At 31.1% G+C, this 25,970-nt stretch overlaps 2 protein-coding genes and 1 long non-coding RNA gene across 3 annotated transcripts; 2 read left to right on the forward strand and 1 right to left on the reverse strand.

Moving 5' to 3' along the window:
- The first annotated feature begins 11,761 nt into the window (after positions 1–11,761).
- On the forward strand, positions 11,762–20,304 carry LOC100779139 (long-chain-alcohol oxidase FAO4A). Its single transcript, XM_003534290.5, has 3 exons — positions 11,762–12,297; positions 13,218–13,487; positions 18,149–20,304. Exons 1-3 carry the CDS (start codon positions 11,992–11,994, stop codon positions 19,994–19,996), a joined length of 2,424 nt encoding a protein of 807 aa, XP_003534338.2. The 5' UTR covers positions 11,762–11,991; the 3' UTR covers positions 19,997–20,304.
- Positions 20,235–22,302, reverse strand: LOC102665020 (uncharacterized). Its single transcript, XR_001382840.2, has 2 exons — positions 22,056–22,302; positions 20,235–21,758 (listed from the first exon to the last, which is right to left on the reverse strand). It is a non-coding gene; the product is annotated as an uncharacterized lncRNA (long non-coding RNA).
- A 210-nt stretch (positions 22,303–22,512) lies between these two features.
- Positions 22,513–24,435, forward strand: LOC100779666 (protein MODIFYING WALL LIGNIN-1). The gene is made up of 3 exons (XM_003534291.5): positions 22,513–23,062; positions 23,151–23,353; positions 23,887–24,435. Exons 1-3 carry the CDS (start codon positions 22,940–22,942, stop codon positions 24,134–24,136), a joined length of 576 nt encoding a protein of 191 aa, XP_003534339.1. The 5' UTR covers positions 22,513–22,939; the 3' UTR covers positions 24,137–24,435.
- Positions 24,436–25,970: the final 1,535 nt, after the last annotated feature.

The following is a 25,970-nucleotide window of genomic DNA, read 5'->3' on the forward strand; positions in this document are numbered from 1 at the left end:
GCATAAAGCATTTCTAATTTGATCGATTCGGTTCGATTCGATTTTCATAATTTTTTTTGAAACCCAACCCAACCCATTCATGAAGGATTTGGTTTGGTTTGGGTCGATAGGTTATCCATTTAAATTTGATTTTTTTCTCTCTTAGAACTACTCTTTTATATCATGATTTATTAAATATCCAATACAATCAACACAATATTATCAAACGTTTGAAAATAATAAAATTGATTTATTTAATATGATTAACATGATGTTCTAAAATTGATTAATACAAATTAAAAGAAAATATTCTTCAATAAGATTTATTATAATAGTCTGAATCACAACAATTTTCTACAAACTAATTTCTTGTAATAAGTTTTGCTACAACCAGATTTACTAAAACAAATGAATAAAATATGATTCATTAATATTATAAATATGACAGAAAAAATAAATGTGAAAAAAAGGTGAAACAAATAATAATATACCTAAGAATAATATCTTAGAAAGTTTCAACACTAGCAGTTCTAACACTTGCAGTTTCAATATTTGGAGTTTCAATATTAGCCGTGTTTAAATTAAGTCAAACAAAACAACTCTACAAATTTTGATCGATTTTGATTGGTTCGATTTCATTTTTATCGGATCTATAAATTTAAACTCGTGACTCAATCCCATACATGAATGACCTTGATCGGTTCAGTTTGATGTTAACCCAAATACATAAATGATCTAACATAAACGATTCAAGTTTGGGTCAATTCAAGTTCATGAATGACCCGTACTCGTGAATATACCCCTATCAATGATAATGGTAATGGTAACAGCTATAATAACACTGACTACTATAGATGATAAGAAAGTGTTTTTTTTTTAACATTAAAAAGTAAAATTGTATTTTTTTTATTTTAAAAATGAATATAAATTTATTTTTAAATTAAGTTAAAAATAATGTCAGTTTTATTTTAGCAAAAAATATATAGATCCCGGTGTATATAAAAAAGAAATAAATGTATATGTATACAAGTTGAAACATAAAACAAACTATCAATTTTTTTATATAAAAAAACTATATTCTACATTAGTTCTAATAATAATATAGAAAATCATATTTTACATCCATAGAAAATCATAATTTAATTTACATCAATAATCAATTACCATAATTTAATTTACATCAATAATCAATTACCATAACCAACCAATGTAGGAAGTCACTTAACACAAGTAAAGTATGCGACTTCTTACTTCGAGTTCAGGAGGAATTGCTGCAGAATCTTCTCTATGACTACATTTACCATTACGTTAGACTATACCAATTCGAATCGATATGAAATACTTCCAAAATCGATGTTAAAGTATTTTCTATAGTACGTAGTGTTCGATTAACATGAAGTGACAAATGTTTTCAATTGAAAAAAATTCAAAAAGGTCATCACCAGACAGCACTTACCACCATACTGGAATATATTAATTATGACATTCAATAATTAGTATATAACGTGATATCTTATAGTCTTATTTTTCTTAGTTTTATACTATTAATTAATTAAAAATATCTTTGACAGAACTTTTAAATAATTATTACAAAAAAGTTAACAAATTAATATATCATACATCATCATTTATGATTGAAACTTTTTTTTACCAAAAAAGCTGATTGATTTTTTTTTTACTGAAATTTATAATTGAAATTCCTATTTTTTTAATCGGCAAAAGACAAATATATTAAAAAGGTACAAGGGTACCAAAAATCCATACACATAATGTTAAAAGTTCTAAACCATCTATTAAAGGTTATAAAATATTTTACTATCCCCAAATAAAATATCTTATAACCTCTTTGTTACATGTACTATCCCCTGTCGCAAATAAAAGTGTCACTACTAACAAACCAAGACGCATCATCCCCCACTCGATGATAGTTGCAGTATTGTTAGTGCATGTATTGTTTTTTCGTTTTTTTATATTATCTTTTAATTAGAATAAGAATTTTACCTCTATAACCTATATATAATTAATTAATGACCTTTAATAAAAATATTTATTATTATTAAACTAAAAGTAAAACTTTAGTTTTGATTGAACTATATATATATATATATATATATATATATATACAGGCGCGTGTATTTGTGTAATAAGAGTATATTTAAATAAAAAGTTTAGGTAAACGTTTATTTAATAAATTCTTATCACTTAAAAATACATTTGACCATGAATTGTTAAAATAAATTAAAAAATAATAAATCATACTAAGTTTATTAAAATATGTTAAAAAATTGTAAGAATCATAATTCATAGACCATTTTATAAATCAAGGAAATTTTCCATGTTTTTTCAAATAATTATTCCCAAAATTATAACTTTTTTCTCTCAAACTACAATTGAAAATCTATTTTTCGTTTTATTCATTTCCCTTTTTGTTTTAACTTTTACTTCTTCCCTTTCTACTTTTTATTCCTCATGTTTCTTCTCACAAATCAAACATAACTGATGAAACTCTAGAGTTGATAAAGTAAGTTTTCCTCATATATATTTCTTCTCACAATCAAACATAACTTATATATGAAAATTCAAAGTTGATAAAGTTATTAAGGTCGTAGTCGTGTGGCTCCAACCTCCAGGCAAGGGTTCAGTCTTCAGCTATTCTCTTTCCCAATAGTTAGCATCACGTTGGTTAACCTAATTGAGATAAGTGATATTTCCAACTATTTTATAAATTCGCCAGCAATAGTTATCGTTGTGAAAGCCTTAATTTAATCGATTGCTTGGGACCATTTTATATACGTGGTATCAAGATGCATGCAGGGGATGAATGAAATTATTTACAAATTGCATTTTGTTATTACTTATCACGCTTTCTGTTAAAGTATTTGTTATTGCATGTTGTTGCATGATGCATGCATGCTAATAAAATATCTCTTATTTTTTTGCATACTTGCAAGTAAAATGTCTCAGGTTTAGTTGTATTCTACTATTCTTCGATCGTATAGTTGTAATGCTGTATAATATAATGTTGAAATACTATAGCTAGAATAGTAGTAGTATGAGTCAAACCTCTTGTTATTCGGGACCACATTGCTGTCATCTTCATCTATCATATTCAAGCATCCTAGGTGTTCAAAGTCACAATCCGCGAGGCTGGCGCGTGTTTTAGGACAAAAAAGCTCAAACAAAGCTGGTCTGTAATTTACTAATTTTCATTTGTCGGCCACTCTCATTGGTTACAACAAAGTGCTCAGCAACTAGGGTTTCTCCTTTTTTATGGAATTCTCTTCGTTGAACGTGTTTCTTTAGTTTTGAGTACCACTTGTAGAAAATTTAATTTCATCAACAAAATTTATTTTTCTTTTTAATAAGAACAGTTTGTCCTTTTATTTATAAAATTATTATGTCGTAGTACCCCTCCCTCCCGAGAGCTAGCTCCATGGTGAGCTGCCACGGTCCCACACCCCAAACGACATTACTCAAGTAATTAAAACGATTTCATATATATCGTGAGAGCTAGGGTGGGAAATATATCTATTTTAGATATTTTCGAGTATAATTATTAATGTAATTCAGCCTAAGGACATTGATATCATGATATGGAGAGCAGTTCAGTAACTTCTTTTCTTTTTCCACGGATACATATATTTTCCTTTTGAAGACAGTTCTATGCAAGATATTATCGGACGGTAAATATGAACTTTTTTGGTGAAAGGTGATGATGGATCGAAGTGAACCACTTTATTTCATGTGTTTTATTTCTTCTCTTGCCACTCAATTACCATATTTCAAATTATAATTTATAACATAAATGAAAGGAATTCTTTCATGAGTCTCTCCATAGACGGCTCTATAAATCCATCAACAAGCAGCATTGTAGAAAATTCTTAGTTGTACTTTCAAGTTAAATTTTCGTAAGGCCAGTTAGATGGAAAGACTCGATTAAAAAAAATATAAATTCAAACACCTAATTAAAAAAAATCTTAAATTTAATTAAAAACTGTCAGATAGTTTAAGAACATACAAATTAATTTAACCAAGTATTTATTCTTAAACCTTTCCACTCTTTTTTCTATTAAGTTATCTCTCAACTCAACCTAAATATCTTGTTACACTTGTCTGTTATTCCCGAAAGTAATCTTAATTGAAATTCTTTGCAAGTGCTATTGTTTTGGTGCCTTAAACCTCTTTCTCTTTTCTCTACAATTTTTCGACTTTAGTTGGTTTTTTTCTATATATTATTTACATTTTTTTAATTAGAAAATATTAGTTGTTAGTTTATTATTTTTTAATTAGTGGGAGGGATCAAACCTATAATGTTTTCCTCCTTCTTAACCATCCAACTAACTTTATGTCTTTATATATTATTTGTGTTTAAAAGTTATATTGGATGTTATCGCTGCTTAAAGCGCTCATTCCTCATTCTTTAACTAATTAAATACTAACCATAAATAAACAGAAAAACTTAAATATAATCACACTTAAATAATCAATCACATATCTTCTAGATAATCAATTTAACAAGTAAGCAATCAATTCACATGTTAAGTGCATGTATAATTTTATTTTGAAAAAAAGTGATTGTTTATATATATTTCTCATTTTTTTAGAGATTGATTGAAAAAGAAGTCATTATTTCATAAATAAAAAAACTAATTTGTTAAGTTGATATGCAAACTTGCAATAGCAACATCAACATTTAATTCTCTGCCACCAAAGTTGTCAAACTTGTGAGAGTTCGAGTTTACTTGATATAAAAAAATGTTGTTATAAAGTCTATAAATGGCATGCATAAACTTAATATTCTTAAGATAAATTTTTTATTTGTATTGCATTCTTATTCTTATTTTATTTTAATGTATTTTTTATTTATTTTGTTTGTTTGGATTGTATTTTTATTCAATCAATTCAATTTTTAATATATATATATATATATATATATATATATATATATATATATATATATATATATATATAATTTGTTAAAGAACTTTACTTATAGATTTCTGTTCTGGAAAATTTCTCCTATATATCCCCAATCTCATGTTAAAAACAAGCAAAAAAATAGACAAGAAAAAATAAAGACTAAAATATATTGTAACAAAACAAACGACTAAAATATATGAAAAATGTCTCCGCGGCCTGGTTGGCCCAATTTGAAGAGAATAAAATGCATTCTCAAAAGACCACACACATAGTAAATGAAGCTTTTGCTATGTTCGGAGATGTGATGGAAAAAATTGTCTCAGAGACAAATTACTATTATTCGTACAAGGTATTAGAGACGGCTATTGTGAATTATTGAGACGGACTTCTTTTCTCTAAACAGAGGCAGGAGCAATAATCCGTCACAGAAATTAGAGATGTCAGAGTTCGGGACTGACCCATGTTGGTCTCGGATTCCATCTTTATATAATTCAGATAAAACTGCTTTTAGAGACGGAAATCCAACGTCTCTATTTCTGATAGTGGAATAAGATAAAAGTGCATTAAATGATCCAAACTATGTTCATCATCTTCCTCAATCCTAATCAATCTTCATTTCTTCATTGGTGTCTCTTTAGCCTCAACAACAATTTTCAATTTTTCATCCTTACATTTAAAAATTGTCCAAGGTTCAAAATATTTTCTAGTCTAGGTAAGATGATGCTTTGAATTTAAAAATTCCTCCACAAACAATTTTTGAGCAACGATTATATTTAAATTTTATGTCAATTCCTTAAACATGTGTCCTATGTTTTCACCTAATATCAAACTTTTCTTGGGGTATGCTTCTTGTCTCTAGGAGCATAAGCACTTGTGTGTTATTGGAGGACTTTAATCTAGATCCTTTAATATCAGACATTGCGAGTCACACATAGAGACCAAGACTACAAGCTAAGCGGGTTTGTAATTATATAATATAATTATAATCATATGTAACATAATAAGCATCATATAACACTAATAACAAGAAAAGTTAAAATAATGGAGATGAATGGACTCATATGCGTGTTGAATGAAAGAGTTGAATGGGTTGCAATATTGAGATTTACTAATAATTCAATAAAGCGTCACGGATGACAAAGGAATGATTGGTGTACAAATTGAAGGACAAACCAATTAAAAAAGGAATGGCAGAAAATGTGCAAGAAGGAATGCAACTTCAAGTGACCAAAAAAATGTGCTAGTGTGCTGCTAATCGTGGAATGTGATAGTGGTGAAAATTGAAAATGTTGAGCTTTGGCTTCACAACTTCAAGTGGCAGAAAACATGCAATAGAGAGCACGCAAAAGCTTTTATACTTGAAAGTGCCCTAATCATGCGAGAGACCACCCCAACTTGATGTCATTTTGCTTTAAAATGGGTGTGGAACTGGATTGAGTGGACTCGCAAACTCAAAGATAAATTAGTCATTTTGAGAGAATTTAAATAATTCCATCTAGGTGTATCTAAGTTCATCCATAAATGATTTTACAACTAGCTTAATTAACTCCATTTGCAGCTATGAGCTCATAAACTTGTACAAGTTTACAAACTTGGACAAGTTAATTTACGAGTTTAACATCTGTGGCAATCATATCCTATGGGATATTTAAAGTCTCACATTCTAATGCTTAGTACGCTTCACCCAAAGGACGCAATCATTAATTAACAAAATTGGTCTTCATTAAATTAAGATGGTAGGAGTTGTTCTTGAAAGAGATGGGAGCGATCGAGACCAGGAAGCAATAGAAGGGGGAGGCGGAGAGTATTAAGGCTAAAGGAAAGGAAAATATACTCAAGCTACAATCAATTTCTCTTTCATTATTTTCACTTCATTACCAACAAGTCATTAGTTCGAGTAGTTCTAGTTCAGTCCTTTGAACAATAGTTTAGTTCAAATTTTATGGATAAAAAAATGTAGTTTGAGAGAGGAAAATCACACTAAAGATGATCATCTAGATTCTCACGCAGAAATTAATCATTAATAAAATTAGTGAATAATCTGTATTAGGCGTGACAATGTGACGAGACGGGGGCGGGTTTGGTCTCCTCAGCCTCGCTTTCGATTTCCCAAGTTCTCCTCGCCCCCGATTTCCATTGGGATTTAAAAATTAAACTCATCTTCACCCTCACTCGGGGATCAAGTTTTCTTGTCGCGTCCCTGATCTTATCTTTTTTTTATTCATAAAAAATGGAGAAAAGAGGACAATATTTTTTTTTGTAATTAGAGTAAATATATTAAAGTATGTTAAATTGAAATTTCAAGTAAAAATTGTTTGATCTCATTTATTTTTGGATAACTTAAAGAAATACTGATCATGACACCTTATTTATCAATGTTGAAATTTTAAGTACTTGTCAAAAGATAAAGTAAAAATTGTTTGCTCTCATTTATTTTTTGAGCTCAACATAAATTAAGTAAAAATTATATATGATTATAAGAAAAACAATAATTTCATGCATAAAACAAACATTAATCCATTAAAATTGATAATAGGAACTAGGGTATTATAAGGTTATGATAATAATTTAAAATATTTATTATATCAGAATATTAGTGGGACAGAAACAGAGACCAACATACCCAATCTCATCTCGGAATATGACTTTTTCAATCGAAAAAAATTTAAACTTGAACCCAATTTTGATCAACTCGATTTTTTTTTTGTCAAAGTTTGAGCGGGTCCAAGTCGATCCCCTCAAAAACAGGTATATTTGTCATGCCTACTCTATACGGTTAATATAATAATAAAAAAATTACTTCATTTTTTTCCCTTCATCTTTTCCAATCACATAACATATTGTGCGTATTAATTTTTTTTCATAGACTTTTTTCTCTCTTCTTTTCGCTTTAATCTACCCTAAATTTTAAAACACGGGCAAACTCCACTAGAAACACGATGGAAAATTCCACCAAATCATGCAATGAATGCCAATCAAATCCAGAAAATAAATTTTGTTATTTCAAATAATTGTGATCAAATCATCATATAATATGAATAATGTTTAATTCAGTTAGTTGAATAATAATATATAAATTATTATAAATTTCTTAATATTATTTTTCCACGAATAAAAAAAATGATGAGAAGATTAGGTTGGTCAGTTTCTAAAGTCAACTTACTTTGCATGATTTTAATTTGCAAATGAATATGCAGTAAATCTCTACTGGCACTGTACGTTATCGTAGTACAGTGCATGGTTCTTCACATAGATGCCGAAAAATTCATGATTTGTAACAGCTTACCAAATGTTTGACAGCATCGCTTATTGCCAGCAAAAAGAATGTTAATTAGGGTCAGTACTCTTTTCGGCCTATTATTTTCATTATACTTTATTTAAAATTTTATCCCTTATAATGTAAAAAATAAAAACAAAAACTTTGAGATAAATAGAGATTACCCTATTTCAAAACAAGCATTTGTTACTAGTTTTAACAAGTGCTTACAATAATAATACATACAAAATTGCTCATCATCATAGATTGATAATAAAAAAAACAAGTCTTTGATATCATCAAAAAAGAAGAAGAAGAAAATGAGTCTTTGCCTCAATTCTTAAAAGTTGAATTAACATTAATTATTAAGAAACTTATAAAATTTGTCCAGTGAAGTAAGGTTTTATTGCATTCATTTGAGAAAAGATTTATCTAATATGAGAATTTTTATTTGATTTTCTTTATGTAAAATTTTTTTGAGTTAACAACAATTTATATTACGAGTGAGATTAATTTTTAACACATTGGATTGAAGGACGTACACTAGTGATCTTTAAACTAGGAAGAAGACATTAATTTCTACGAGAATGAATATAATATAAACAACGATTAATATAAATAGTAATAATTTGTGTTCTTTAATCAAGTGGTCTAAAACTCAAATATGATTGATCATTAGTTATAAAATAAATTATTTTGAGAAAAAAAATAATTATTTTGTGTGTATTTACGATTCTCCATAAAAACTTGTTACTGTTTTTTAGTGATGATAACTTTGTATTAATAGAAAAAAAATAATATAAAGAAAAAATGTGGGTGCATTTTTTTTTTTCGTGCATATACAAAGTAGAACCGAGTGGTTTACATAATAGAAGCCTCCACGAAATTTAGTTATTGGTTGGATCATGAATGCGAGCATAAATAAGTAATTGACGAGTAGTGATATATTCATGAAAAGGATATTGATGTATTAGGCATATCAACCGGGGTATGCAATTCATAATGGACCTCAAATTAGTAGAGCATATAATATGATAACTAATTTAATTATTTTATAATCAGTCAAAACGTTTTCCTTAGGCCAGCACTATTGGATTCGTCAAAGCCACAGGACGGAAATGATTCACTACATCAATTTTGGCAATATTTTTTATATTTTTTATTTAAGAAACGTAATCAAAATCGAATAGCCCAAATTAAATGGTGGCAGATGAGGGAGTTAATACGTAGCGTTATCAGTTGCATTTATTTCAAAACATTACTTCTTCTTTTTCCCTTTTCATTTCTTTATTAAGATTTATTATGAATTTTATTTGGGATCATCACCACGTGTTCCTTTCTCTCTCATCCTTAAAGAAAATTTTCCAATACATAGCAATAATTGAAAATAAAAGCTATCCAACTTATTTTCTTCTTTTAAAATGTTTACAGCGTGCAGTTTATTTTTTAGTATTATGACAAATGCTTACAAGTAGTTGGCAACAGAACTTGTCAAGAAAATAAGAATAGAAACTTTAAACTAAAAAAATGTTTATTTTATTAGAATTAAGAAATATAAAATATATTTAACATTTACTGTTTAAAATATTGTTGGTTCTAGTTCGAGCTTGATAAATAAAAAAATTTCACGAAAAATAATTAATTAGGTTTCTCTAAAGATTAGTTATCGGTAAAATACCAATGGATTCATAACATAATGAAAAAAAAACTTTTAAGCATTTTTATCCACTCTTATATTTTTAGAATGTATTAAATGTACATTGAGAGATAACATAAATATAGTAATATAATAATAATGTAGTAAAAGTAACCACGTATCAGGACTATTGTTTTTTGCCTAAATATTATTTTAATTGAATATAACTATTTTCTCATTTAGTCACTTATTTTTAAAACCTAAAACCAATCCTCATAATCACCCCTCATATATTCCTTCTACTAGTATATATATATATATATATATATATATATATATATATATATATATATATATATATATATATATATATATATATATATATATACCCAGAGGGGGAATGTTGTTTCGAACTGAACTCTTAATTTCCAATAACCTATTAAAATAGACCACTGCAGCTAGTCCAAACCACTAATTGGTACATTGAGCAAAGTCAATCATAAGCAATTCACAGACAATGTGACTTTGATGCGTTCTTTAAATGGAAAACAACACACCTAAGCCTGGAGTAAACTGATAGCATTTTATACCAAAACAGGTGAAAACTCCCTTTCAAGGAAGTCTTGGATCTTATGCTACACAATCCAACCCATCTCGATTATTTTATAAATGCAACCAACATCAATAGTATCATATATATATATATATATATATATATATATATATATATAGGCATTTATTACCTATACTTCTCTGTTATTTTTTTTTTATTGATTTAAGTGTTAGAGTGTCTTTATAAATATTCAACTCATCTCGATCTATTGCATGCAGCTTAGCCACATATGAAGGAAGAACCATCGCCAACTCATCTCTCAAACCTCGAATATTAAAATCAAGCTTAAATATTCGAGACAACAATAACAATCAATCCATATTTCAACTAATTTTGTATGTAAGAGAGAGATGAGAGAGAAGAAAAAAAAGAAGAAAAGAATGGAGAACAACTACGTGAAGATCAGGTCATGGAACTAGAGACAAACCATTGTTGAACATGGAACTAGAGATAATCAATTCAAGTGGGGAGCTTTGTTTGTATGGGTTCTTTTGTAAACAGTTGGTTATCTTGCATTTATGTAATATTCTGCATAAATATCTTATAACCAATTTTGGGGAACTCATTCACATAGGCCCTGCTCTGGCAAAGTTACTTGTAAATGGGTTCTGGTACGGTACACTTGATACGTGGTACCGTATTTATATCGATATTTTATTTGTCGATAAAAAAAGTAATGAAGTTTAAGACTCTTATCATGTACTTTAGTTTTATTTATTTTATATTCTGCAATGATCATTTTGAAAATAAAATATGGTGCATGTATTTTTTATATAACCAACAAGGATCGAGTCTAGCTAAAAAAAAAACTGATTTTTTACGATACTAATGTTTTGTTTGGTAAAAAGGAGAGAGAAATAAGATGAATAAAAAAAAGATGCCTGAAAATAGTGAGAAATAAAGTAGGGAATAAAAGTGTTTAGTTGAAGAAAAATAAAAAGAAATAAAAAATAAGTGAAAATAAATTAAAAGCAATACAGTAGACCCGTCATTTCTAAAAATTTTTCCTCTATCTCTTATCAAATTAATAATCCAAAATAAATACATGTTCTCTTCCCTATTAATTTATTTTTTACCAAACAGGCTCTAAGAGGTTCAAATTTCTGCTTGTCTCACCATATGTCAAAAAGGATTACTTTCAAAGAATGTTAAAAAAACAATATTCTATATATTAAGATAAAATATGTTTTCCGTGTACATGCTTACTTTCAAATAAAACTTGATTACAGTCATCAATCTTTAATTAATTTGATCTTTTAACTGTACAAAATCAGTAGAAATCACTGTTCTTCTTGCTATATATTTTACCTATTATTATATTATTCCGTCTTTATTAATTTTTAACAATTTTTCAAACGTGTACCTTTTAGAATCGTGCCGTGGGGAAAAAAATACTCATTAATTATGTGTTTCATTTTCTTTCTTTCCTTTAAAAAATCGGTTGAAGTGGCTATATCTCTCAAACGGTGTTATATATAAACTCCAAAGGTTTGAAAACCACGTGCAGTGTTATACCTGTGACCTAGCTAGCTAGCTTTGACATATATATATATATTTTGAAACAAAGTTAAGAAAATTAAAGAAAGCATGGAGGACAGAAGTATAGGAAGAAAGGGTAGCTTTAGGTTGGGGTTGGGAATGGATGGGAAAAAGGATCACAGTGTGGTTGAGCTTGGTAGCATCGACACACAAAGACTTCTTCTAAGCAATGGAGAGAGAGAAAAAAAATTGCAACCCCTCACCAACTCTCTCTCTCCAAGGCAAATGAAATCTCTCACTGCTCTCTGTGACACTATCTTACCTTCTGTCGCCGACCACTTTGTGGACTCCTCTGATGAATCTGTCACCAAGTTTTACCAGATTTCAGCTTCCATGACTGGAACACCTGAACGTGTATGATGACTAGCTTCCTAGCTCCCTACAATTTCTCTTTCTTTTATTCCCCGCCCTTCAATTTTCTATATATCATATATCCTAAAGCCCTTGCTAATCTCTCTCTCTCTCTCTCTCTCTCTCTCTCTCTCTCTCTCTCTCTCTCTCTCTCTCTCTCTCTCTCTCTCTCTCTATATATATATATATATATATATATATATATATATATATATATATATATATATATATATATATATACACACACACATGCACTCAAAAAATGGAGAAATATACTGCAAAATTGATATATAGATAATGATAATTTTGCAGCATATTTCTGTATATATTTTGTATAAATTTTTTAATGTAAAATTCATTGATAATGTATTTTTTTTCTCTCCAAGTTAATTATTTTATTTATTTGTTTTTTAATCATAATTTGCAACTGCAGTTATAAAGTTCAGGACATATGTTATGTCAAACATCACAAATGCAGGAGAATGACGCACTCGAATTTATATTATAGTTATTATGATATGCCATTTTGAAATATACAATGATAGTATATTTCTCCATTTTTATGAATTGTTTAATGTAAAATACATTAATAATGAACGTTTATTTTCTCTCTAAGTCATTTTTTTATTATGTTATATTATTTAAATCATATTTTGCAACTGCAGTTATAACTAACTTTAATACATATATATGACATCACAAATGCTACTGCAGTATGGCAGAGTATAATTAAAATTCTAGTTATTACGATATGCCATTTGTAAAACATACATTTATAAAATTTATAGCAAAAAAAAAAACCTAGGAGAAAGAATTTAATTAATTTAAAACATCAGATATTACTAGTTATTATCATTTTTGGATAGCTAGTTAATTCCATTTAATCTAATGTTATTGTTATGTTGCTTTGTGATGATGCACAGTTTGGGGGCATGATAAGTGAGAGATTGAAGCACCCATTGACAGGGTTACTGAAGTTTGTGTTATGGCTGTTGTCAACGTGGTATGGGACATTAATTTTCTGTGGCATTGGGTGCCTCTCAACCCAATTCCCCTTCATCCACGCCTATCCTCACTTATCTCTACAGAAACGCCAAAAGATTATGCGTTCATGGTCTCTCAGTTACCTTCGTCACTTTAGAATGCTCTTCAGGACCATCAAACTTCTCACTCTCCTAATCTTCTTTACTCAGGTAATTACTCATTTTGCACAAAAAAAATGAATATTTTTTTAATTAATTAAAATTTATTAAAAATCATAATGTATGTACTAAACATTTATCAATTTTATGAATTACTAATCAATATTATATTTTTTCATCCAAAAACTTAAATCTTAAGACTTTTCTTAATAAGTTCAAACTCAGTTAAGTTTCACTCAAACTAACTATTACGTATTCTTTTAATATATTTTACGCCGTAATATAAATATGTATTGAAAAATGTTAATATAACTAACATTCCTCAATTTCTAACTCTACCAACCTGGAGCACACCATGCCTTAATTGACACATATAAAGCATTTAATGTCTCATGCTGCTTTGTCTCCCGGCCCCTTTTTTCTAAAGTGCTTTCAGTTCCTTGCTTCTTATCGCCATTTCTCCAATAGTAACATAGTAGCTAGTTTATTCATTTGGTTCAATATATAAATGGGCGGCACCTAATGAATCTTTATGGGATTTTAAAATTTAATAAATATTTGGGTTTTTATCAATATAATTTAGTTTTAAAATTATTAAAAATTAGTATTATTTTTTTAAAAAAAAATTATTACTATGAAGGAAGTCACACTTTATGAGTGAAACTTCTTTTAATTTGTTTTACGCAAACAGTTTATAACAGTAATTTCTGGTGATTGTTAAACATAGAAGTGGATCATACTTATTACCCTCATATTGGTAATTGGTATTTCCTTAAAGAAAAAACGACCCTAATTTAGTAATTTTACAAACAAATTATACTAATTTAGTAAAAGCAAGTTCTAATACTTTTTACAAAGTTCTCTTAAATATTTTTTTTCATAATTAAACATGCTTAGGTACTTCAAATTAGATATTTGCTCTTTCCCTTTCACTTCATACTTTTCCATATTAAATGTTTTAAGGCGGGTAAATACTCATCAGATATTTAGACTAGAAAAATACGGACAAATAAATTTATAGTTATACTTCACTCTAAAGAAATAAATGAAATTTAAAACCTATTAATTACGTATTAACTTATTATTTTGGTGAGATGTCTTATTTAATCTCTCAATCCCTTGCATATATAGGTGCACATATATAAGTATGTCTGGCCAACATTTTATGTATATATGTTGGTAGAAGTATATATGTTTGGACCATTTTACAAGGCTGGGGTGGCCTGCCTTCCAAAACTATGATACTGATATTGGTATCACCAACTTTTATAATTATCTCCCGTTACTTCGTTTTTGCACATTATTTTATCTTCTTCTGGCCATGTTTGCCTTGGAGATATTTTAAGAACTGACAAAACTTTGATAATTTTTTTTTAAAATGGTATTATTTCTTAATTGATAAAAAAATACATGTTATTTTTTCTACCTTATTCTGATCTTTATAAAATTTCACTATTGAAATTATTAAAAAATAATATCACAAACAAATAAATGATGTTATTTAAAATTTACCTTTTTTGGAATTGCATGAGAGCTAACATTAATGCTTCCCGTTTGACTTTTTGTCTCACAAAATAAAAAATGTGTTGTCATGGTGCAAGTTAAAAGTAGGAGTGGTTGAAACTTGAATGTGATAATCCATTGCATGCAGTTGGTGAGGTGACGATCCTATCAATCTATCCATTTGTAACAGCATTTTTTGGTTACATCAAATGGTTCTTAATGCACCAAATTGCACGTGACAGATTTTCCACCAAATCACGGGTTCATCTGTCTTGTCTTTAAAGTTTAAAGCCATCAATGATGGCCTAAAGGAACCCAAGTAAAATTAATGGAGTTTTTACACTTTGAGATGTCTTTATTATAATAGTATTAACGATATTTACTTTTAAAAATATAAGTTATTTAAAAATTATAATAGAAGAGCAGGTTAATATTCAAAATAATATTTTTACTGCTTATTTTCGATTATTAAATTCTGCTTCACTCGTTCAAAACGTCAAATATAGTATTTTTTTTCTTGACGAAATATTTTAATACCGTTTATTTTTTTTGGAAAAAAAAATCACTCACAGCATTTAATTATTCGACCTTAGAAAGATGTTATTTTTACTTTTGCATTTACTTAAAATTTGATTCCTAGCTGACGTTGGACACACGCTCACATTAAGCATCCTCGTCCGTGCGCATTACTATTTACTATTAAATAAAAAAAATACTAGTAAGAATCATGGGGTTTTGTTATCACTTTTCAGAATTTGATTGAAGAAAATATATGTTGTTCAGATTTTATTTTATGTTCATACTACTGTATTAGACTAATGGTAGATCAAGTAAGAGCTTTTTTATTGTCTTAAATTGTCATATTTAAGTAATTAAAGTATAGTGGCTATATGTCCATTTCAACACCCAAAAGCCAAAACAATAGTAATAATCGTCACACAAAATAAAACTCAGAGAAGAAAGGAATAGCAGCATCCTTGGAAGTGACTGCAAAAGTGGCCCATGTGTAGTGTACTAGGAGAGGAAGGTTGGAGAGCTGGACGTGGGGATCTCACATTAACAACAATTAACGTATCCTTGTCCCACATCAAAGTGGTACGAAATTTAACTAAGATTTGGATCCCAAGCCTTAGGGCATGGTAGTTATCACAGTCCAATTGCATTGACTCACTCCCATTTACCCTACCTTGGTAGGGGACACAGTCCAGCCAAATTTATCAATGGTGTGTTTGATAAGAAGGAAAGAAATAAATGCAAAACTAGATGGATGAAAATAGAAATGAGAGAAATAAGGTGAATAGAAATAAGTGATTATGAACTTTGATAACTGATTATGCAAGTTTGCATAATTAATTATGAGGATTCATAATCGATTATGAAAACTTTGATAAATGATAATATAATGTTTGACCGGAAATATAAGATTTCACATTACAAAAGCACCGTGATTATTATGAGACACTGAAAGTGCAATTATTATTGATTTTCGCACAAATTTGTGAAGAAATAAAAATACATAGGATCCATATCTTTTTTATTTTCTCTCTCCATATTTTTCATCTACCAATATAACGAAATCTATTTCCTCACCTATTTCTTCTCCCTGTCTGTTGCCTTATCATTTCTTTCGTACCAAACGAATTTTCAACTCCTATGCTCATCTTTTCTTGAGGTAAAGGACTACCTAGCAGACCAAAAAAAAAAACAGACTGTTAACTCCACCATCATTATGCTTATAATTTGAGATTGGTAAGTTTGTGCTTATTTACGTGGTTTCCACTTTCTACCCAATTGTTCCTATGTTGTTTGAGTAGCATTTCTTGAGTTAGAACCGATGGCTGTCCCACAAATACCGGAAGGTAAAAAACAAATGATAGTTAGTCCAAGAAGTCACCATTAGTGGTGAAAACTAAAGGCTCGTTTGTTTTAAAATTAAGTGGGATTGATTTACTATATACTTAAAACTTGAAATGTGTATAAATTAATTTTAGTCATATATAAATTTTACATTGAAACATGTAATGCAACAAAAATTAAATTTGGGTCCTGTGGGGTACTGATTACTTAACTTTCCAGCATGATGATGATTCCTTTCAGCGGTACAAGGAAGTTATGAATTCAGTATATATCTTGTGTCAAATAAGCCCTTTGTCCTATATTATAATGTCCCTTTGGGTCTTCTTGTTTATCTTAAAATATCTGTTAGTACAGTTTTACAAAACCATGAAAGCATTATTCTTTTCCCAACAATATTCTCATTTTATTAGTATTTTATTTAAATGTTTAAGTGAATTCATAATTAGATTCTGACTCTTAATAAAGATATTTTTGTCAATATTTTGTCTTAGTAATTTGTAGTATATCCCAAACATAATGAACAAATTTACAGAAGTCATCCACATAAATTTAAGGAGAAATTGTACAGTACACCAATGTTGCAGTTTGGTGTCAGGACTGTAGTTTCTCTGAGAGCTAGTGTTTCTGCTACTAGAGACGAAAAGGCTTTAATTCTTTGAGCAAAACCAGTAACAGCACTTTGGTTCAACTTGCCTCTTCTTTCCGTTGTGAAAATTGGACCTAGTTTTCTTTTCTATAAGGATCTCTTTTCCATAGAGCACCAATCATTATCTACTTTTGTTAACAAGACCACGAGATTGGCCCAAAATTTGTCAATCCAATTTGTTCAGTACTCCAAAAACCATTTGAATCTTGCACCTCCCAATGCATTTTGAAACACTCATTCCAGAATATTATATAAATTTGCATTCCGGAAATAATTAAGAGGTACATGAATCAAAAGTGGGAGTGCAAGAAACAAATGCCCAAAAACAATACGAATGCTTGTGTGGGCGTGAGTGTGTTCAGGAGGAGGGGCGTGTCAAAAGGTTTATGTTCAAAGCATTTCTTTTGGGCTTCTGACCCAAACAATTCCTCCCAAGTCCTGACGATCCAACCCATTTCAAAGAATCTGAAATAGTGCTAGTGTGTCTGATTTCTACACTTAAATTAATACTCCTAGCATAGCATGAAAATATTTTTATATCAATATAATCTATTTCAAAATATATATTTAAAGCACTCCTCAGTTTCAATTTCTTGTATAATTTTATGACCCAACTATGTATAATGTCTAAATGTGCAAATTTATATGATTTTCTGGTTGCTTGGAACCTTGTACTCATTATGAGATGACACATGCATACTTTCAGATAGATGAATCAGAAGACAACGTTGCATGGAAAGCAATAGGATACTGCGGACCTGATCCAGAATTCAAAGCTCAGTTGAAGAACCACTTTTTAGATGGAACATCTAAAGGAGGAGGGCAAGAGGATAAGGAAGAAGATGAAGATGCTGAAGAGATGATAGGACCCCTTTACAAAGGTCTAGTCCATCTGAACTACCCACAAGACATCACTGCAGATGCTCTAAGACGATTCGGATTCCCTGTATCGGTCATCCGTAGGAAGCATAAAGCTGCTGCCGCAAACTTGTCATGTCCTTCTTTGGTGATACAATGTGATGCAGTGGTGGTTGGTTCTGGCTCAGGAGGTGGAGTTATCGCTGGTGTTCTTGCAAAAGCTGGTTACAAAGTGCTGGTGTTGGAGAAAGGAGGCTATTCTGCTAAGAACAATCTTTCTCTTCTTGAAGGACCAACCATGGATCAAATGTACCTCAATGGTGGTTTGGTTGCAAGTGATGATATGGGTGTGTTTATTCTATCAGGATCCACTGTTGGTGGAGGGTCAGCAATCAACTGGTCTGCATGCATTAAAACCCCACAGCATGTGTGCAAGGAGTGGTGTGACAAACATGGTCTAGAGTTGTTTGAGAGTGAATTGTATAGAGAAGCCTTGGATGCTGTCTGTGGGAAGATGGGAGTTCAATCTGAGATTGAAGATGAAGGATTCAACAATGCAATACTAAGAAAAGGGTGTCAAGAAATGGGGTATCCTGTTAATAACATTCCTAGGAATTCTCCTTCAAATCACTACTGTGGCTGGTGTTGCATGGGTTGTAAGGATGGGAGGAAGAAGGGTACCTCAGAAACATGGTTGGTGGACTTGGTGAAATCTGGCAATGGAGCAATTCTTCCAGGTTGTGAGGCAATAAAAGTATTGCACAAGAAAAAGGAAGGAAAGGATAGAAAGATTGCGCGTGGAGTGGCGTTTGAGTTTGAATATAAAGGAACTAAAGACGTTTGTGTGGTGGAATCCAAAGTCACAATTGTAGCATGTGGAGCACTGAGTACTCCAGCATTGCTTAAAAGAAGTGGCTTGAGGAACCAGAACATAGGGAAGAACTTGCATCTTCATCCAGTGGTAATGGCATGGGGCTACTTCCCAGATGCACCTGAATCTGAGGTGTGGCCAGAGGCATATAAGAAGAGCTATGAAGGAGGGATAATGACAGCAATGTCAACTGTTGTTGCAGAGTTTGAACAATCTGGATATGGTGCAGTGATCCAAACACCTTCATTGCATCCTGGTATGTTCTCAATTGTCACACCATGGACTTCTGGAATTGATATAAGAGACCGAATGCGGAAGTTTTCTAGAACAGCTCATATATTTGCACTGGCAAGGGATCAAGGATCAGGGACTGTAAAAGCACCAGACCGTATCAGTTATAAGCCTGCAGATGTAGATGAAGAGAATTTAAAGAAAGGAATTGAGAAGGTGCTGAGAATTCTGGCAGCAGCTGGTGCTGAAGAAATTGGAACACATCATAATAAGGGGAGGACCTTAAATGTAAAGCAGGTGAGCTATCATGAGTTTGAGAAATTTGTTAAAGAGGAAAGTTCAAGGTCATTGACAGACCTTACAACACCATTGTGCTCAGCACATCAAATGGGGAGTTGCCGGATGGGTTCTAATCCAAAGCAATCAGTGGTGAATCCAACAGGGGAGACATGGGAAGTGGAGGGCCTTTATGTGGCAGATGCAAGTGTCTTCCCAACAGCATTGGGTGTGAATCCAATGGTTACTGTTCAAGCTATTGCTTATTGCACAGCACAATCTGTTGTTGAAGTACTTAAAAGGAAAAGAAGTAAATGAGAAGAAAAAAAAATCTTTTGCTGCTTTCTGTAGCTCCAATGGAACTGAATATTCATAGCATTGGGGCAGAAAACCTTGTTCAAATAATAATTGCTTGGTGACAAAAGCAATGGTCGAAATTTAACAACTTCATAGTTTATTTTATATTTTGTGCATATATTTTATTATAATCTCAACTGTTGATTTTTAAATCAATGGCTATTACTGTATTTTATCCAGTAAGTGCACTCCACACTTCTTCAAAGGAGTCACATCCTTTTAAGAGAGCAGTTCTATAACTCAGAGTAACAATATTCCAGTTTTTTTCATGGCCATTGTTGTATTCTGGTTGAAACCTATAAGGCTTTAACAGTCACCCTGAGTGCAGCTAGTACTTCCTCCCCATGAATGGAAAGGTGATCCAAACGATCTTCATCATGTCCTCACATAGCACTAAATATATTTTTGACACCTACATATCAGATAAAATGTAACATACACAAAAGGGGGATCAGGAATTTTCTATGACACTAATAACAATCTGGTCCATCATATCATTAATTTATAGCAAAGCCTATTGGTTTTGTTTAAAGATTGCTAAAAATATGAAGTCAACTTTTCATCTATGTACTGAGAAAGCAAATACCTTCCAAGACTTGCCCACTTTAACCTGCATGAAATTTACAAACTCTACAAGCCATACCATGAGCAAGTGAAAATATGATCAGTGTTATAGAAATTGAATCTTTGCCATCATAACTTTAAAGTAAAATTTATGTTTTGAAAAAGGGTAATGTATCTGGAGTAAGCAAGAATTACTCATAATCTGTAGGTACTGACAGGAAGCTAGGAGCTGTTATCATCAAGACGCATGATCATTTTTCTAAAATTTTATCCTACAGTCCTCAAGATCCAGGAAAGAGCCTTCAGATCAATACTCATTTTTCATGCATATCCAGTCAGACTTAAAAGCAACCCAGAATTATTGCAGCACAGTACAATAGCCAGAAAAAGTAGAGAGGCATGATAGTCAGGCTCCTATTCTCATCATAAAGTGACAACATCACAAATTCTCAATAGCATCTCTTCCACAAAATAAAAGAATCACTATCAAAAGAAAGCAAACATCATCTCAGCTGACTAAACATTAAACGGATAATACACAACAATATTTCTCCCCTCTTAGACTAGCTAGTAGTACTACTGTTGTATTTACACAGCACTGTCATTTGGTTTACATGAAGTCTGGTTCTCCAATTATCTTTCATGGAAATCTGGCATTATTCCTTACGTGACAATGTGCCAGACACCTTAAAAAAAAGGAAATGGTATCGTGAAAGCACTTCAGATCAAACAAGGCAAAGTTCCCAAACAAATGTTCATGTGAATAGGATAAGATATATTCTTCTAATGTTGTTACAGCTAAACCCCCAAAACCTTAGTAAACTTACTTATAAAATGTTAAAGTCTTCAGGACACTCTAAAATGAAAATATATAATCTTCAAAGTCAGCACTTTTGCAAAAATAAAAGAAACTCAAAATGTTTTTTTTAAAAAAAGTCGTTGATTACCAATCAGTTGCAATGTGGAACTACTTTTTTTCTTACCTCCAAAATTACAATAAACAAATAAGGTAAGCAATCCTAACTCAGAAAAAGTAACCCTATCTGTTTTATGGTGATTGATGGGATTGGAGATTGGTGAGGGGCCACTATCATTGAAACTTGATTAAGACTCTCACAAATTGGAATGTAAGTTGCACCCATTTGATAACTTGATACCCCTGCAATCGTCATCAAACAAGAAAACATTTTGAGTTCGTTTTCTTTCATTCTTTCTGGAAGGGTGCAGGAGGAAGAAAAGCACAGCGTGACCCAGATGAACATGGAAGGTAAAAAAAAAAAGGCATAAACTAATATTCCTCCAGCGCCCATTTGCAAGGTTTGTTGAATATTTTAAATGCAAGTCTCAAAAACGAAGAAAGCTATATTTTTTAACGCTGCGAATCCACACGCAATTTGAATTGGGAATAGGGTTTCAACAATTAAACAAGTCCAAGTCAAATTGAAACGGAACTCACGATGTGAAGAATAATAGTACTAGTTAGGCACCGTAGATTGGTGATGATTCTTTCTCTCCCAAGCCCACATGTCTTTACAGGAATCAAATCTGGGCCTTTAAAAGAGTGAATCTTGAGGAAACGTCAAAGAAAGAGAGGGTAATCAATCAATGCCAATTACAACTACCAAAGTAACAACTTCGGCACCTTGGTTTTAATTTTTAATAATTAATTAGTTTTCCAATTCATGTCAATGTGGCCCCACATAAACCTCAAAGAGATAAGAGACTTCTATCTGTCATTTGGGTTTAAACGTGGAGGGAATATAGACTTTTCTTTTATCTTGAGAAGTGGCATAAAGAGAACCTTCACCGCATAAACCGATAGAAAGAAAACTAGAAGAGAAGCCTACCTATAAAAGTGGCAATATTACTTCATTTTGAGGGCAATTATGTATATATATTTATTAATTCATTAGTAATATAGATAAAGTAGAGAAAAATAGGAAACCTCCTTATGAGTCCTTAGCATCATCATTTCGAAAATTGACCATTCTATACAGATAATTGTTGTTGTGTACTCATGTTATACTATATAATAATAATAATATTTTGTGCAATTTTTGTCACCGATCTTGGTGTCTATCTGTATCTCTATTGCCATTTCAGCAAGCGGTTGACCAGACCAGCTACAAAACAAATGGAAAAGGTTTAGCTGGTTTTTTTCCAATTGACGAGGATAGATGCAGTTAGGAACGGTATCTCCTTCAAAACAATGATAGACATATTGGGAAGGAAGTCTCATCTACTATTCTACTACTTCTACAAAGGAAGGAACTCAAACAAGAGTTATTCCTTCCCTTATTCTCTCTTCTCTAGTGTTTTCACAGAAACAACCACCCCACCATGGTGGAAACTCCTCCAAAATGCAAACTCACATTCACATTAATCTTCTGCATCGTTATCTCCCACTCTCTTGGCTTAGTTTCCTTCACCTTGTGCATAGCCTCCGAGACTAAGAGGAACAAGGTGCATGATGTCTACACTACTTTAATTTATTAAGACTCTGCAGTTAGGATTTTCTGAATTATGATGCTTTAATTTGTTTGTTTTGTAGAAGGGGGATCTCAGATGGAATGGGAAACTATGTCATTTACCATCAAGTCCTGCATTTGGATTGGGTGTTGCATCTTTGGTTTGTTTGGTTTTGTCCCAAATCGTTGGGAATTCTATATTATTCAGGACTTATTGTTCAGGAGGGAAAAGAAACGCAAAGTTTGAGATACCTTTCGTTGCAAGGATTCTGCTTTTGATATCTTGGTGAGTTAACAATCTTTTGCATATCTGTTGTTAGTTGTTAGCACATCACATTCAACAATCACACTTTGCTTGCTTAATTATTGGCTTCTACATTGTCGTCATCATTTTTCCTGTTGGTTGGAATTGACATATTTTGCTCTAAAAACAAGTTTGATTTTTGTAACCACATCATAGAAAGTGGACACACCACCATCCAATCTTGTTATCAAACCCGAATTTTCTTTCTTCAGGTTGTGTTGATTTTGGCGATTAAATAAAGTCTATATCATTTTCAGAAACTGTGTGCCATTATTGGCCAAAGGTTGGCAAGCTTGAACCATTTTTAGGATGGAGACTACATAGCTAGAAAAGTAGGGGAGGGGTGGAAACGAGGAATTAACATAGACAGCTGGTCCGTTCTTCAAATATCATAAATGTTTAGATTACACCAACATTACATGATTCGTAGATAACCTTTCCCTTAAGAAAAATGTTAGGGATTATAGTTTTTCCTTTGGAACATTACTAACATTGGTAGTGGTCATGTTTGGCAGGCTTAGCTTTGGAATTGCAGTTATTTTATTAATTGTTGCCACAAGCATGAGCAGAAGGCAGGCCTATGGGGAAGGGTGGTTGAATGGTGAGTGTTATCTTGTCAAAGGAGGGATTTACGTTGGTTTAGCAATATTGATCATAGTTTCAGTAGAATCGTTAATGGGTTCAGCTTTGTTAACAATGAAGACCAATGATGAAGCAGATCAGGGTAACAAAATACATGCACAAACGGAACGGAGTGACACTTGAGATTAAAGAATTTTATACATTATAGTAGAATGCAGACTCAGAGTATAAAATGGATTGAGGAACATCAACTGCTCCTAAAAGAGACATTTCTTTTAGGAATAACTTTTTTTTCTTTCGACTTACATTATACGAAAGAGACATATTCTTTTGTACACATTCTCTCCGAGCCTCATAGAGGAACACATTTTGGATCCCACCCGCATAATTAACAACTGTTTTGTAGTTTTTTAGTCTGTTATAGTTCTCAAGTGCTCAGTTGCAGGCATCATTTTATTTAATTTTAAAGAATTGTACGAGTTGCAGCCATTGTTTTCTTTAATTTTAAACAATTCTACGTGTTGGAGGCATTTTAAAAAAAATAAAAATTAAACAATTCCACGATTCCCAGGCCACGCAAGGAATGATAATTTGCCCCCATAAAAGATATTATTCTTGGAACAACCAGGCCAAAATAAATAATTCTACGTGTTGCAGCCATTCTTTCCTCAAGTATGCCAGGCCCCAGATAGCACCTCAAGAACAAAATCAAACTCTTAATATTGAGATAAAAAAAATCACAATTACAGCCTAAAATAATTCTTAGGTGACAACAACCATTGGAAGTGGATGATTGGATCATCTAGGAATGAAATTTAAGTCCAATATTCAGCCTCTACCACGTATTGTTAAAAAAATAATCTTATCTCACGTTTTACTTTTCAGAATGGAGTGTTTTTAAAACAAGGAGAAAAAATACTTTCTGAATTGCAAGATAGACTCACAAAGCACCGAAAAAGACTAGGTATTTTGGGAGATATAATCTGAGATTAATTGAAACGAAAATTGGAAATTTGAGGGTTTGGGTTTGATTCAATAAAATTTGGGAATGAAAATAAAGAAATCAGAATGGGAAGGCGTCACACTCCAAGGATTGATAAGTCTACCAACGCCACGAGGATAAGCATCCTTGTTAAGTTCAAAGATTCAACCTAAGAGAACTAGTCTCACTCACAATAGATGACTTGTAATCTGATTTGCTTTTCATTCACAAGATAGAAGATAGATATAGCTAACCATAGGATATCAAAAGTCTAACTCCTATTATTTATTATTGATAACTATTTCAATTAAGTGACTTAATAATTATCATTTTTAGTCACTCAGCAGACATAAAAATACACCAACAATCAATATTATTTTAAACATCTTATTACAAACTTTATTTAATAAAATAAAATAAAATTAGACACATTCGTTCCTCAAGTTGCTTTATTTAATTGACCAATTTGGACTTTATTCCTTGTAGTTGTGAATATGATATAATGAAATTTGCCATCATTTAGTTCAAGATTTCCTTTGCTTTGTTAACATGTGTCCTTGTGATTGGTTCACCAAATTCTTGTATTGTTTCAATGTCTATTTTTTTGTTTGATTCTCATCATTAGGATTTTGTATATGAATTAAAAAATAACTAATTAACTATAACCTCAATTTTAAAGATAAGTTTAGCTTAGTATGAGATGCTATCGAGGAGAATGCTGATTATATAGCAATATAATATGCGGCTTTCAGATTAGGGACCATTTTTATCTTTAAAAATAAAACACGATTTCACATTATTCTCTGATATTGAAAAGATTTCAATTAAGTTACTAATATTTTTATTTCATTTAAGTTTTTTTTTAACTTAATCTCTTACTTTAAACATATATTAATATAATTACTTGAGTCAATTTTTTCCAAATTTGAAACTATTGTGATTGATTGATTATGCTTTCAAAATCTTATTCAGAGTTTCTTTAATCTTAAAGACAAATATGACAGTACTATATACTTGCACGAAAATGGTGGTTTA

This window comes from Glycine max, chromosome 9 (assembly GCF_000004515.6).
Source record: "Glycine max cultivar Williams 82 chromosome 9, Glycine_max_v4.0, whole genome shotgun sequence".
NCBI classification, from domain to species: Eukaryota; Viridiplantae; Streptophyta; class Magnoliopsida; order Fabales; family Fabaceae; genus Glycine; species Glycine max.